Raw genomic sequence first — 16,743 nt, 5'->3', positions numbered from 1 at the left:
TGGTTGCAGCTGCATTCCTGCTTTTCCTGCAAATACAATCACACGCACTATTTTCCTCAATGCAACCCCACTTTTCCAGATCATGCATGTTACTTTGTATGTCCCATATTCCCAAGACAGTAAATGTGTGCAAGGTGTGTTTGCATGTGTGTGTAAAGCCCCCCTGCTGTTGCTAATAACCAAGTGTTTCAGATGGGATGAAACTGGCTAGCTGCACGAGCAAGTTCCACATCCTGGGACTCTCTACAGATTTCTAATAACACACTACTAAAAACGTGACTTTGGGGTGCGAGCCAACATGCTAGTTGTTGCTTAAGCAGCTGTTTACAGTTTCTGTGACTTTGTCAATTAGGCATAACTACAGGGATTTACATTAAAGCCATTTATTAATTAATTCATGAAAATGGTGTCTGTCCACTTATGAGGCTATAAGGACCCCAAACTGGAAAACATAATTTTTAAAGAACTTTTAAAGAAATTAAAAAAAAATCTTTTAACTGATGTAACTTCTCAGACTTTCTGTCACACAACAACACACTGCTGTATTTTTCTTTACGTCTGTCATGCCTCGTAATCACTGGCACATCCTGTCTGAAGTTTTACTCTCTAATTGGCTTAACGATGTATCATTATGAAAGTGCTCAATGAGATCCTCCTGTGATAATGTCCGTTTTAATTTGTTAGAGAAACCTTCATCGCAGCAGCGGTTCCAACTCATGCTGAGCCATGAGGCAGCATGTCTGGCCGGTGTGGACACACACACACACACACACACACGCGCGCGCTACAACCTGCTTTTTTATCCAGACCAGATGCTTTGCTTTCCACATTGTGCTTATCACGAGGGGTGATATGTGGAGTTGTAGTCCTGGAGAAACAAGGTTTAGGGACTACAAATCCTCTACTCAAGCAGATCACGCAGCAGGCGAGATGACTTCAGGGGTTTATCCAAGCATACAGCTCATCCCCAATCAGAAAGCTTGGGAAATCAGGTGTCATTAGTCTAAAGAATGCCTGTACCTCTTACTTATAGTGACAGTAGATTATTTTCTCTGGCTCTTTGCCTTGCTTCCCTCCACTCAGCTGCAGTATGATACTCCAGAGAACTGGCAGTTGTCTCTGCTCTGGCTCAGTGTGTGTAGGTGTGGCAGATATTTAGAGGGTCTTGAGGTCAAGAGGCTGCAGGACTGGCCTCTGTGTTTGACAGCCTGGCCTGAAATACCAGCTTGATCCCTCGCTAACCTCTCTGGCACCGGCGCTGCCACTGTGCTGTAGTGTACAGGGTGGGGAGATGTAAACTGTTGGCCAAAAGAAATACACATATATCTTTGGATCCTTCATGCCTGAACTACAAACACGTCTTACAAAGCCATTAATCTAGTAGTTAACTCTTTTATACTTACGTTTCTTAATACAAGGGAGGATTTTCTCCAGTTACATGAGAACTTTTGCTTGTTTCCACTTGAAGAATTAGCTGGGAAGAAAGATTCATTTACAAACGTGGTTGTTTTGGAGCTTTCTGAGAAGTTTTCTCAGTCTAAATGTGAGATGTTGGTCAGAAAATGAAGCACTGACAGTGAGGGAACAACAACATTTTAGATTTTGTGAGTTTGTAGTCGGCCAGCCAATAGTGTAACCACTGCTGAGGTAGGCTGATAAAAACTGTCCTGAACTCTCACTTTATATTTATACAACAACATGGCTAAAACTGTATTGAGTCCGGTGCAACTGTGGGCTGTGAACTGATATGAAGTGTCAGTTTAGCTCATTGTTCTTTATCGTTCAATAAAATGCTTGATATATATGTGATTTATCCTCAGTTAAAGTCAGATAGTTTGTTGTTTGAATCAACTGTTCTAACATGTCATTATGTTAAATTATAAGTGTATGGGTATAGGGACAGAATTCAGTACTAACCTTCATCACGGTTGTCATGTTTCTATCATGTATGTTTTACAAAGTACAAAAAATAAGAGTTTCTGGAGAGTTTTAATTCTCAAATAATGCATGATGGGAAGTCTAATATGAACTATCAGCAGCTCATTCATTCAACTCATCATTTCAAATCAAAGGACCTCAAGAACTCATGTTTATAAGTTTTAAAATCTGAAAACTTAACTTAAAGTTAATGAGAAAGTTGATTCCACTAAATTCATGTATGGCGTTTTACTGTGTAATATATTAATATTCAATATATAGATTTGGGTTAACATTGGGTTGTGATTATAAAGTTGATTGGCTTTGGGTATAAACTGTGTCAGTGGGGTAGTGATGCAACAAATAGCCATGGAAAACATTTTTACATAACATTACATTGCTTTTTTGTGGGTAGCAACCACAACCCCCCCTCTTTCATTCTTGCTCTCAGGGTTTTATCTCAAAAACAACGTTGTAAAGTTAAATACAGGTTTGGGGGCTGCTCACTGACACTTTGCAGCTCGTTACACTGCAATATGGGAAAATCTTTTGAACTTAATTAAACTTACTTCAACTTTCTCTGCATCATGCTGTGTACTATTGATGTGCTCCTGTGCATGTGCTACATGCAGTAGGCCTCCAGTTTGTGCAGAGCTGCATGTGCTGTGTGTGTGTGTGTGTGTGTGTGCGTGTGCGTGTGTGTGTGTATGTAGGTGTCATATTTCTGTCAGTGTTATGCTCCGCAGGCTATGCTGGTTTTGGGCAGGCAGGGCATCAATAATGCACCTACACACAGACAGACTGTACATAGCCCACAGTATGGGGCTGCAGTGCTCTACTAGGAAGCAGCTGTTATGCCCCAGAGGTCATTTCGTCTTTAGTGAGCTAAAACAAAGCAGAGGAACTAAACTAAACTGAAAAATCCACTACTGTGTCCCACAAACAAGAGTTTGTCTCACCCCCAATGTATGATGTCAACCAGCAAACGTGTCTGTTGGGTCGATTAATATGGAGTCGGCCCCACCTCCCACCCCCCGGAGCTCCTGCTCAAATCTATTTGTCTGCACTCATCTGTCTGCACAAATGTCCTGTGCTTCAGTCTGAATCCTTCTCCTCGCACTTAGGCTGCTTCTGTGTGCAAATATAAACCTTTATGTTTTTGTATTTAACACACGCATAAGTACACGTTGAATACAGTCCATGAGACCTGGCAGTAGTAGTAGCAGTAGCCCGCTACTGTCCTACAGTTTCTGTTTTGCATTTGTTTTACTTTTTCCTGATAGCAAAGGTGAACACTTGGGCAAAGATACGGGGTGAGGGGTGTGTGTGTGTGTGCGTGCGTGCGTGTGTGTGTGTGTGTGTTTGTGTGTGTGTATGGAATGGCAGACCGCATCTGTGACACCAGTGTTTATGACTCACAGAGGAGAAAATACACTCTGTAAATCACCGCCGTTATTGTGGTGTGGAGCGCAATAAGTGGGAGGTTGAGAGGTTGAACTACTGGGTTGAACTGATGATTCACAGGGAGGTCTGTTCTCCCAGAGGTCTGAGGTCAGAGGTCGCAGCCTAATGGTGGTGTCTAAGCTCTTTGCTCAGGCAGTGAAACTCTGGACATTTTGCAGTCCTCTCTAACGACTTTTTGAGATGTTGGTATTTATCTGTTCATTTTCACACTGTTCTCTCCTGATCGTTTCATCACTTAAAGGATATACCCATTCCCATGTAGACAACCCAATAAAAGTAAAAAGCCACAATAACATATACACTTACATTCATCTCTCATCCTCTAAAATAACATCTCTTTCCTATATTGAATTCAACCTATGGAAAATATTTATTTTAGTTAGGTAATTAGGTGTTTAAGCAATTAGGTCATCTTTAGGAAATTAGTTCTAAGTACTGAATGAAATTATATCAGGAGTCTGGTATGAATTGAAAATGAACAGATCATATCATCACATCACTTTTCGAATTCTTAACTCAAACTTGTTTGTAGGTATTTTAATATGTAGAATATGCAGTTAATTTCTATGGAAACATGTTTTCATCTCTAACTGTGGAACTGATTACATCGCACTTCAAGGGCGCCTTTAAAACAGTGATAAGATAATGAACACAGTCTTGGTCACATTATCACATTTCTTCCACTTTCTCAGTTTACAGAGCAGAGCTCGTTGATGCCATCTTTAGAAGATAACAGACATGGTCACATATCACTGTTGCTGCTCGTAGTTTGTTATCTATCCTTATGGAATCATTTCCAAACCCTTGACATTCCCAAACACGTCCGTGTGTTATCTTCGCTGAAACCCACAAGTGTGACTGGCATCTCGCTTTTGCTTTCATTAATATGTGCGTCATACCAAGGTATTCCACTTTCTGAGTGCATTTCTCTGACTAACCGGGACTGATACTGAATTCATAGCTGCACTGAGGTTAATCGGTATTGTTAAAAGTGCTTGACCCCGACGTGATTTGAACACGCAACCTTCTGATCTGGAGTCAGACGCGCTACCGTTGCGCCACGAGGTCCTGCTGCAGTGCTGGAAATTTGAGAGGTCCGTCCAACCACTGACATTAGCCCCGTGGGAATAGCAGCACTTGCAGGACCTAATGCAGCAGTTGTAAAACACACACAGGCATATGTTCTCTCTTTCTCTCACACACACTTTTTCCCTCCCTGCTCACCCCCCCCCCCCCCCGGTTTCCTCCAGGGCACCAGTCTTTGTGTGGTCTTTGACAGGAGAACAGGCAACCCGCTCTGGCACAAAGACACAGATAATGGGGTGAAGAGAGCTATTGTCTGCGCTTATGTCCAAAGTGTGAGTGTGTGTCTGTGTGTCTGTGTGTGTGACACAGAGAACAACTACCTCTGTTTCCTCTTACCTTCTACACGGGATCAGATAAGCGGATACCTGATCAGACTAAGGTGTTAGTGTGTCACTCGCTCAGTGTATGAATGAATGAGTAAAGCTCACATGTGACTAAACGGGTCACTGGGGCGGGAGCTAAAAAGGCAGTAGATAATAGTTTCCTGCACACCCTGGATATTTGCTCATATCTGCTGTGCTGAATACAAAAGTTTTAACCTGTAGATTATTACAGTGGCAACATAGCAGGGAATATTGTGTGAATGCATGTGAAGCCACCGGGCCACTTTGTTCAGGTCCTTTCTCCAATGCTTTAAATATTTCTTTGTTACATTTTGCTTTACATGTAACCATATCTCTCATTTACATACTGTACTCTCTGTGAGGGCCGCTGCACCGTTTGCTACACTTTTATCTCATTAAAGTGAAACCAAACATGCTGTACATTCCTTTGCTGTTGCTTTTGGCAATGCAACATGAAGAGAATTCATGCTACTCCCCTTACATGTGCACTTTATAGTGAACTGCGGCTCTGTTTTCATGGGCTCATAACTGTAGTGACAATAACTAAAAGCCTGAAGACACATTTGTTATTTGATGGCATTACTGTAATGTGACAGGGATTTTAGTGTAGTGATGCTGGGTTATAAAGTTCTCAACTACTTGCAGTATGCTGTCTTACCTGTGAACTGTCAGATTTTATGTTTTAATAAAATTGTGTGCATTGTAATCTTAGTTCCATGATAAAATGCTATAGTACTATGGAAGGCTTCATTGTGTGGCTTTCCAACCTTTCAAACATTTTCTCCCTGACCTGATGAAGTTGCTCCAAGTTCAGCACTGGGATGAAAGGTTACACTATCCAACACAGGTTGCACTGGTTTCTTCAAGTTTTCTGTAATCCTTCTTCCTGCAAGATGACTTGCAGAAATGTGGACAGATGTATGTTGTTCTCACATTTTACTTGTCATCCAGCCTCAGACATACCTGTCTATCAAAGCTTTGTAAGACAGTTGCTCTCATCAGATCGGTTTTCTTCCTGTGGGGTTTGAACCTTTGTTGATGGAATAACACAGTGCTGGCTCACTCTCAGTATCTTTTTGGACTGAGATACTCCCAGGACTTGAATAGTGATGAAGTGTTAATGCTATCTTTTCAAACTAGACTAAACATGACCTTAAGCCTGACACAGTTTCAATGTGTCAAATTGAATCACAGCTGAATATTCAGTCTGTCTGTGGAAGGGCTTTACATGAGTAGCAATATCTTATTGGATGCTTGGAAATAATATGATACTGATCCCATTTGGGAAATTGCTGAAGACACCTCAGAGAGGTGCTCTGCTCAAAGACCTGTCATCAGGTTTTGTGCATGAAACCATGTATTGAAAAACAAAATCTGTAGTTGTAGAGAAAAGCAAATCCAAAGTTAAGGAGTCAGAGAGCTACATGTGCACGAGCTCTTGTGTAACATTCTTTTTTAGAGTTGATGGAAACAAAATGAGCCGAGGTTGACTGCTCTCCTCCTTATCTACTGTTATTGTATACTACAGTAATACAAATGACTCTATCTGTATGCACTCTTCAGTCCTGATTAAGCCCATATGTGTTGATGTGATGATATAGGGATGGGAATCGAGAATCCAGTTGAGAGCCGGTTCCGAATTGTCGGAACCATCGGAACCGGAAGCCCCCTTAGTTTATCAGTTCGTTTTATCGCCACCTGCATGTTTCTGAGAGGCGGGCAGGCCTATATGCTCACTACGTAAGTTGCGTAGGCCTCTGCTAATTACGGAAGGGCCCCGAATTTCCCTCGTGTTAAAGCGGGTGTCAGTGTTTACAACTTCGATGTGATGAAACATCAAAGAAGAAGCGAACAAAGAATCGTGCAAGTGAATTGCGGAACAGTAAACAGGTAAACTTGTTCACTTCAAGTTTGGTGTCAGCAAATCACAGTGAGGTAACGTTAAGGTGCTAGCTTACAGTGCATGTCTCTTGGTCTGTCTATGGCTTGCTAACCAGCCACTTCCGGGTCTGTTGTGTTGCCTGGCAAAAGTTAGGGATAAATACAAATAGTTATCGTGTTTGTTAAACGCCAACAGGCAACAGTGTTTATAAACTGCAGCTCAGCGGTGCACGCGCAAATTAAACTCGTGCATACCAGTTGCAAACTCCATGGCGACCAGTCCAGACAATACATGGCCTACATCATTTTCAAACAACACAATGATTAAATAGTCTCTCAGTCAAGGTTAGTTACAAATCTGGACGAATGCAAGATGGTTTGACATTGACTGTTGTTTATATATTGAATTTAAAATGTTGACTAGCTGGACATACTGGGCAATATGACGGCAAAATTCTCAGTAAATAATAAGCATCATATATTCAGCCATGTCTAGTATGAATAATGGCATTTTATGTTTGAACATTTTTAGAAGGAAATCTGAGGGAGACTTTTTGAATGAGCCTGATGCAGCTGAAAAAAGCTACAGACATAACCATTAGGCTTATGTTTACATTGCATAGCCAAAGCTTAGTCAGGTGTGACTGTGTGGCAAAAACCTGTGTAGGCCTACTTTTTATCAAACAGAAAAGTGATCAGGAACCATTAAGGGAAATTTATAAAAAAAAGAAAAAAAAAATCTGACGATAAGCAGATTCTACAATGGCTTTGGTATCAATAAAATCTTATCATTTCCCATCCCGAGTGATGAAAGTGTACACTTAAGGTCACTCTTAAACTACTGCCTAACTCAGAGACTCCATGTCAGCAAGCATGAATAAGGTATTAATCATTTAAAGTTTAAAGTTATTGTTCTAAAGGCAATTATCAATTAATCAGATTGTGAAGCATCTTCCAAAATCTCTGTGGCAACATGACTTAGTTCAAGAAAATCCTTGTGTGAAGCTGAGAACATATGAGATTATCAGCCACAACTGGGAACATATATTTTGAATTTGTATGAATACAATATTAAAAGACACGACTATATCAACAGTAGCAAGAGTTTTCAGGATTGGAGACAAAGATGGACGATACTAAGAAGTAGCATAATCAGGATATTTGACTGTTTGGGTTTTTGTGAGCTGAGTTGCTAACAAGACCAGCTGTATCTTCCTAGGAGGTCTTACTCAAACCTACAAGTATCTACCAGGAAAAAAACCTTCAGTCAAATCTGTGTGTTTATCACTTTAGTATTTACACTGAGGTATTCAGAGATGATCCCCAAAACACAAAACCATCCCACTTCCAGTCAGTGGGGAATTCTCTGCTATTACTCCCATAGAGTGTTTGAATTGCAAAGTATTGCTTTTGGCTTAAAGTAGGCAAAGTGCCATTGATGTAAGACGAATACATAATTTGAACCAAGTCATATCTAAACAGTATTTGTCAAACTCAGTTAATTTCCTTTCATGTTTTTCTGGGATTAAGTTTTGTGGCTGAGCTTCTCTCAGAATCTTATTTGTTTCTCATAATCCATCTAAGCAACAAGTCTGACTGAAGATGCCAAACAGACAGAGCGTGTCAACGTTTGAAAATTAACCCCCCCCCCCTTTAATACTGAGGGTCAGTATGTGGTTTGTAATGACTTCCAGAGATGGTAAATTTATGCCGTGACTGTCTTCCTCTGGGTTTCAAGTACATTTGTGGTGGTATTATTCAGCAGTTTTAGCAAATAAATAAATCAATAAATAAATTCTGTCAGGTCGGAGTGCTTTCAAAGTCGGTTTTCCAATCAGTCAACCATACACTGATCTTTACTGTGGACCAGCTCAAAGAGAATTCATATTTCACTGCATATTGCACACACAACTCTCTATAATCTTTTGACTCATTTCTTTCTGACGACAATATTACATTGTTCTATCAGTTGCCCAAATTAATACAACTACTAACAACACCTCAATTCTCTCTTTGCTTCCGTTTTCTTGTTTTGACTTTTGCGAACGTCCCTGATAAACTTGCCCTCTCCCCCCCCCCTAATAACCTCAGAGGGAAGAAAAATACCACACAGTCATTCCCCTCATGATTTGGACCATTTTGTCTGGTGAACCACAATGGAGTTCAGTACAACAGAGCCGTGCATGAAGGCATTTAACCCCAGACCCGAAAACCGCTCAGTGTGGAGGAAGAGGCATGGAGGAAAAGAGACAGAGAGAGGGAAATAAAGTGAGAACAAAATAGAGACAAGAGAGTGAGCAGATTCTTTGCTGACATGGTGAATGAGGAAGAACAGTCCTTGAGCTGAGTGGTTGCTCTCAGCTCTCCTGTCTGAGTGGGCCATCATGCCTCCGTACTGAGCCCCAGGAGGCGAGCAGGAATATTACTGAATATCAAACATCCTTTTTTTTTTTTTTTTTTTTTTTACATCTCTTTTTCTATATTATACTACTATACTAGAAAAATGATTATAATTTGGCAAAGAACTTCTTTCTGTGGAAACAAAACAAGGGAAATTTGTATTAAATAGACTGTGACCTGGAAAGATACTGACTCGATTAAGCTTGGTTGGACAGCTAAAACCAAATATGAGCCTCAGCTGAACTTTGGAGCATTTTTGCACAGAATACGAGCTGTGCATTTTGTCTCCTATTTCTTATGGTGCAGTCAGAGTCAAAAAGCTTCAGGGCTGGAGTGGGGTGCAGAATCAGATACAGTGACTAAGACCTTTTCTCACATACATATGGGCACATCGGTATTGTTTCAAGAGAGATTTTAAAAATTCTGCGCTGTCACTTAAACTCTTTATCCAGCTTTACTGCTTCCTGCCTTTGAAGGGCTGTATAATATATTAATGAGACTTTACCTGGGCATGTTTTCCCTGTGAAGATGCTGCTGCAGTAATGCGAAAAGCAGTATTCTGTATGTCTTTATTGCACATCTGAACATATATTTACACATTTCCACTTCTCAAGTATTTTATATGAACTGCACTTAAGTCCATGAAGCACAGTACATGGTGTACGCTCTCTGATATGGCATAGAATAAGAGTGGCGCCCAAGTCTCTCATCATGATAAAACACCAACTATTATAAACATGCAGTATTTCATCATAAAGCAATATTAAAAAAAGGTCATGTTGGATTGATTACACTGCATGGAATTTGAGTAATAAACTAAAAGCAAAGTGAAGTGATCTTGGACTTTCTCTGTGCAACATATCTCAATTCATTATGTATGCATGGATGATATATTCATATGCTGATGCAAAAAAGGCGGTCAGTTTCTTTTTGTTTTTTTGTAACTGAATGGGGGAAGGCAGAGGAGCATTATCACCTGCTATAATATGTAAGACTAATGAATATGGCACCTCTGGCTGTGCATGTTTCACATCTATTCTCTCTTCAGCTTCCACAAGAAAAAAAAAAAAAAGGTTTGAGCCATATGCTCATTTTGCAGGCCAACCAGCAGGGGATTAAAATATTTCATAACTGCTATCATGATGTCAATCCATAACCATGTCAGAGCCTCTGCGTGCCAGCTGACTGGATCACTGTATGAACCTCATGGTGATTGGATCAGCTGACACAAGCTGCTAATTCCTTTGGCCTGGCAATGCTAATATGATGTATGTTGTATGGCTTTACTTACATAAGGCTACAAATCCTAAGTCTATATGGTGCAAATAAAGCTGATCTCATTACTGAGCTAATCCTCTCCCCCCCCCTTTTTTTCTTTTTCTTTCCAGGACCTTAGCTACTGGGTCCAGGTCCACAGGTTGGAACATGGAGATGGGGGCATTTTGGACCTGGATGACATGTTGTGTGACGTGGTGGATGACAAAGACAGGGTGAGTCCAAGCATGTATGTAATGAGAGAGAGAGAGGAAAAAAAAGCATGTTTTATTTTATTTGTTTGTTTTCCACGCTGGAACACCCCTTCTCATTTCTATTCACTTTTTCCTTGTGCAAAAATATCTTCGATGGTGTCTGAACTCTGAAACGTTGTGCATAAAACGCTGGCAGTAACAAAGATTTTCACTGACATGTGCTCATGATTACACCTGTCTGCTTTTACCATCTCATGATCACTAAAACATTATATAACAGCAAACCACTGCACACCACCATGTTCTCTGTTTAATCATTCCAACCTGCTGGCAGTTCTCCATAGCTTTCATATCTGTTGAAGGTTGAATGGTGCAGTGAAGTCTGCTGTGTTACATTCAAGGCCCCACTTTGATGTGTGTGTGTTAATGTGTGTGAGGGCGTGTGTGTTTTTCTAAATTTGCCAGTATAAGAGTGTGTGGGCAAAATCTGTGTCAGAGGCAGCATGATGCCATAGCATACCCACTAGACCAGCTGTGAATGATTACCCACAATCCCACTCCATCCTCCCCATGGGAACAGTGCTGACTACACCTGAGTCACTCGCTCTTTGGCTTTAATGTTGGGCCAGGTTGTAAACTATACCCCCTCTTTGTGTCTCTGTGAGTGGGAAATGGTTTAAATGATTATTGGATGGATATTTTGAAGCAGTTCTCAGTTCTCATTTTAATTGCTGAATGAGGTGAATGGTGGGTGATGGTGGACTGTTTGCTAGCATTCACGTGGTTGCTAACTTAATATATATTAAAAAAGAATTAAAAGTATTACCAGCACATAGATACTGATCAAAATTGAATGGTTTACTATTCCTCACTGCTGTGATTCCTGGTGTAGTTATGACATGGATAATTTATCTGGTGTTCTCATCACTTCGCAGATAACTAAGCTTAAAGCGAGCAGGATCATCATAATGTATGAAGTGGTGATGAAACATTTAGGCTTTAAATGAAAGTGCTGTCTTTGATTCTTCTCTGTTAGGAGTTTTGTTACTCTCATGATCTCTGATTTCTTGTATTTGCCACTGCTGTCTTGTGAAATCTGAAGATGAACACGGAGCTTTTTGTGCTGCTGTTTCATGTTGAATAGTATATTTCCCACGCCAGATATCTGAGATTTAGAGCGCTTCAGTGAGATGTCAATCGATTTTTAGTTTTTCTGCCTGACTGAAAATTGAAGATGCTCTCTGGTCTTGTCCATGAATGAGAATCTGTGTGTATCAGAGAGAGAAAGAAAGAGTATGTGTGCATGTGCATCCACACACCTTATCTGTATGGTAGGTGCCATGGTTACGCCTCAGGTGGGATCAGTGGTTAGAGCAGCTGTTTTGCACCTGCTGTCCGAAACACTCCTCTCTGTTTTCCCCTCTTATCTGATCTCATCTCCGTCTCCTCTCCTCATCCATCTCCTGTGATCCCCTTCAGAAAGAAAGAAAGAAAGAAAGAAAGAAAGAAAGAACTAACTCTATCTTTGGCAATTACAGTGAAATAAAAAAGGCTACCTGACGTTTTTATTTTCACCATGTTCATTTGCTCTGATACCCTCTCCCCCTGGTGGTGGTGGGGGCCCATTACTGTGTCACTGGTGACCATATTTAATTTAATTCCCATGATAAAATGTAGCCTTCCTGTTTTGAAGGTGCAATAACAGCTGATTTTCTATGATTTTCTCATTAGTATACTTGTAAAGTAATATTCTAAAGGTTAGTCTACAGCTGAGTTCCTGCCAAACCCTTAACAATATCAGTCAACCTAAGTCACAAGACTGACATACTGTAGTAAAACTCTGCTGACAGTTGCTCTAAATGACATGAGTGCACAGCTCAGCTGGATGTGGGCTGGGACAACTAAGTTTACACCAGTGGAACAGCCATCTGTGCATGTGTGTGTGTGTGTGTACCAGTGTGTGTGGGTGTTTGCTTCTTTGTATTTGTATACAGTTGTAGTAGTAAATCCAGTCCATCCAGTTCTTTCCGTCAGATACTGCCTCCATCCCTGTTGTTTTACTAACCTACCAACAGACACACGGGCAGGCACAGGTAACCAGACCTGATCATTTCAACCCATTCATAACAACATCGCTCTTATTCTACTGGATGCGGTGCTTCCACAGGCTGATGCTGGTCGACTGGGTTTGGAGATCTCATAAATAAAAAGGACTTTCTTCTTAATATTAGGTGTTTAAAACCTAATTTGATTTTCTTTTTACCTGAAATTGTCAGTGTTTTTTTTTTTTTTTTTTCACTATTTCTTTATAATCCTATGTGCAACTTCCCAAAAGTTAAAGTTTACATACGAGAATTTATTAGATGTTATTTCTGTTGGCCTTGTACGCTGTTAATTTGATGGTAGAGCTGGAAGTGTAGCGCTATTCCAGTTGAGCCACGTGTGTCATCAGTTTCTTTCCCACACATAATCTTTGTGTAGAGTGCCTCACACAGCTGAAAGCACAGGTTTGATGAGATGCATTAGTATCCGTTCGTATTCCTTTGTACCTCAAAATACACTGACCCCGACGTGATTTGAACACGCAACCTTCTGATCTGGAGTCAGACGCGCTACCGTTGCGCCACGAGGTCTCACACCTGAGCTTTATCAGTTGACATCACGGTCAGCACAGCACATGCTGGATCTATTTTCAGCTTCCTGTCTTTCCTTTTGTCTGATCTTTAAAAAAAAAAAATATTATGCCAAATTTTTACAGGTCAGGCAGGGCTGTTAGATATGACTTGAGCCCTGTACACTGTCAGTGTCTGTAGGTTAGCAGCATAGCAGCATACAGAGCTGTTTTTGCAGCTTACACACTTGCAGATTTTTGTTTTTTTTCTCAGAAGTTATTTCCTCTGACATTTCCCTTCTTTTGTACCAGCTAGTTAGACTGCTAAGATAATATTACAACTGAGATTGGGGAAACTGCTAGGTCAGACATTTTATTTTATCCTGGATGGAAATAAATGAAATTATTGCTCGGCCGATATTTGCCTATCACAGATATATCGGTATCGGCACAAATATTCTCCGATATGAGCTGATATGAATACTTTTGTTAAGAAGCAATAATGCAGTGGAAATGCTCGGGTCAAGTCAAGTTATGTGTGATAGATAGATACTTTATTTATCCCCTAGGGGAAATTCATGTGTCCATTAGCTCATTGTTGATAATAAATAAATAATAATAATTTGATTACTCCATAAATATAAGTATATATATATATGTCGGCTGATATATCAATATTGGAATTTGTTTACTCCCTAATATCAGTATCGGCATCAGCCCCAAAAATCCAATATTGTTCGGGCTCTAGAAATGACTCAATGTTTAACAGTTGTTTGAAATTCCTGAAACACCTGTTAGTAAAGTTTTTACATTTTAACGGAATAATGAAGACATTGTCCCAATGGGAAAACTGACCACTCATGTTTAGGCCACTATGAGATATATCAAAATCACTGAAGGAGCAAAGTGCAGCATAGACAGTTGCCACTGGAAACGGTGAAATTCATATCTGAAATACAGAGTACACAGATTATAACTAGAATGGCACTCAGTAGAGCACATACCTCTGCCAACGCCAAACAATCCTACACAAGTCTGTCTGCTCCAGATTATTATCTGGATCTGCACCAAACTGAACAGACTCAAGATCTCAGACCCAAGATCTCAACTCCATAAATATGTCTGGTTTATACATCAAGATCCAAACATTATTTCCTGAGAAATTAACAACAATGTTGAAAAATGCCGTATTTCGCAATGTTCCTGGATCTGCCCCTTTCATAAGATCCACACCAAAATTAAGTGGGTCCCTCCCGGGCCCATGCCCCATCCTACCACCAAGTTTAGATGCAAATCAGTTCAGCACTTTTTGCGTAATCCTGCTGACAAATAAACAAACCATCAAACAGATACTGTATTGGTGAAAACATAAACTGTTTCAGCTAAGGGGGAAAAAAATGTGGCAGTTTCTTAATTTCTCGAACAGAAATTTCTTCAAATATAAAGATTACTGATACTATTGATGCTGATGTTATTACTGATGATGTTTTCTCTTCTCTTCCACAAATAAACAGGGTGATACTGCACAGCAAGTGAGCTCAGTAGCAGTAACATGTAAATGAATGATCTCTCATCTGCTGTGTGTCACTGCAGTAACAGAGCAGAGGGGAGTTAATGTAGAAACTGCTGTTGTCACTTTTCAAGTTTCGGTCCCTCTACCGTTGGGAGCACCCGAGCTGTTCAAATCTTAGGTTTGTGTGTGTGTGTGTGTGTGTGTGTGTGTGTGCGTGTGCGTGCCTGTGTGCGTGTGTGTGTGGGGTATGTGAGTAGTCTGGCTCAGGTTCAGCAGTCAGATTACTGAGCTGTGATTCATATTCAGTCATAGCTGCATGCTGCAGCCTGTCTGTCTCTGCTACACTGATCCTCATGTTGATGATCTAACTTCCATTTCACATTCATGAGAAACATGAGAGGGTGTTTGTCGGGTTAGTTTTGGTTTGTGTTGCACAAACGTCCCTGTTGCTGCAAGTTTGGTTCTAGTTGGATGTTGAATTCTTCGTCTACATGTTTTTCCTTGTAAAGATAATTCTGATGAAACGATCGCAGTTTCACAGTGATTTAGATGTTTGTCTGAACAAGCTGCCCCCTCTTCCCTCAAGATGCTACAGGGAGAGCTGAAACACAGACTCTTTTACTTCCATCCCGTCTGTCCGTGATGTCCTAACACTATTTGGAGCAATACGTCTCTCACTAATGATGCAAATCTAACATGTGTTTGAGTTATAGTCTGTAGATTTTCAGGAGTTGGTGGAGGTTTATTGGCAGTGGGCACCAGCTTTTTGGTACACCACTGCCACCAACTGGACTGAAGGGTGAAGTAGTAGATTGGCATGGGGAGAGCTCAGTTTGTGTTTCATCTCAACCAGAGTATTATTTAAAAATTATTTCGCTTTTTTATTAAGCTTTTGTAATTAAGAGGCGTATTCTTTAATGAGCTATGATTGTCATTATACCTTATATTTTACAAAATGTCTTTCCAGAAAGTGTGACCTCTTCTCTTTGCTGTACAATCTCAGGCTGTATCTGTATTGATAATGTCAACATGCTGCTGATGACCTTGTGGCGCAGTGGTAGCGCATTTGGCTGCTCATCAGAGGTTTGTTCAGTCACGTCAGGGTCAAAGCACAACAATGAGTGGATTTTAAAAAAAGGGCTCCTCTGCGTGTTAGTTTAGTAACACATTTCTGAATAGCAACAGCTCTGTAGTGTATTTGAATTTAAAAAGTATATACAATAAGAATAGCATGGCACAGTGGGATCGCTTAGCTTACAGAAGAAATACATGTGGCAAGTAAGTTACAATGTGGGGAAATATTTCTAATGACTACAACGTACATGTGTAGACTGAAATGCAATGTATTCAGAAAAAAATCCCAATTCAGATTTTTGAATTCCTCTATCAAGAAACCTAAAAACTAAAATAATTTTTCACCTACAGCTACACTGACACCCTCTGTGACCCTACAGCGAGTCACCTCAGTGTCTTTGGTTAAACTGCTAAAGTTACCAAGCAGCTTCAGGTGCATTACCGCCTCCTTCTGGACTTCAGGGGGATTGACTGTGATTTTAGAGACCAGCAGAGAAGCATATGCACTGACCGAGCACTTTATTAGGAACACCTGCTTATTCATGCAGTTATCCAAACAGTCGTGTGGCAGCTGTGCAAAACATAAAATCCTGCAGATACAAGTCAGAAGTTTCGGGTAATGTTCACATCAAACATCAGAATGTGGGGAAAGAAATGTCATCTCAGTGACTTTGACTATGACATGACTGTTGGTGTCAGACAGGCTGGTTTGATTATTTTGTCACCAAAACTGGACCATTGAAATCTGGAAAAACGTAGCCTGGTCTGATGAATCTAGATTTCTGCTGAAGCAGCAGATGGTCGGGTCAGAATTTAGCATCAACAGCATGAATCCTTGGATCCAACCTGCCTTGCGTCAACAGTCCAGGCTGATGATGGTGGTGTAATGGAGTGGGGAATGTTTTCTTGGCACACTTTGGGCCTTTAATACCAATCAATAATTGTTTGGGTTGCCACCACCTGTCTGAATATTGCTGCTGACCC

The 16,743-nt window shown here is 40.5% G+C and overlaps 1 protein-coding gene and 2 non-coding genes across 5 annotated transcripts in view; 1 reads left to right on the top strand and 2 right to left on the bottom strand.

The window, feature by feature from the left end:
- Nucleotides 1-16,743, top strand: part of LOC130160991 (partitioning defective 3 homolog) — a 343,348-nt gene that overhangs the window by 29,767 nt on the left and 296,838 nt on the right. For 2 of the 3 annotated variants that reach the window (XM_056363858.1, XM_056363857.1), the window contains exon 2: nucleotides 10,481-10,582. In XM_056363858.1, coding sequence (XP_056219833.1) covers nucleotides 10,481-10,582 — 102 coding nt within the window. Of the gene's footprint in view, nucleotides 1-6,522; nucleotides 6,702-10,480; nucleotides 10,583-16,743 lie in introns of those variants that run through there. The other variant, XM_056363859.1, reaches the window with a different exon arrangement.
- On the bottom strand, nucleotides 4,378-4,449 carry trnaw-cca (transfer RNA tryptophan (anticodon CCA)). Its single transcript has one exon. It is a non-coding gene; the product is annotated as a tRNA-Trp (tRNA).
- On the bottom strand, nucleotides 13,123-13,194 carry trnaw-cca (transfer RNA tryptophan (anticodon CCA)). The gene has a single exon. It is a non-coding gene; the product is annotated as a tRNA-Trp (tRNA).

This window comes from Seriola aureovittata, chromosome 20 (genome assembly GCF_021018895.1).
Source record: "Seriola aureovittata isolate HTS-2021-v1 ecotype China chromosome 20, ASM2101889v1, whole genome shotgun sequence".
NCBI classification, from domain to species: domain Eukaryota; kingdom Metazoa; phylum Chordata; class Actinopteri; order Carangiformes; family Carangidae; genus Seriola; species Seriola aureovittata.
This window is presented reverse-complemented; position numbering and strand designations above follow the sequence as displayed.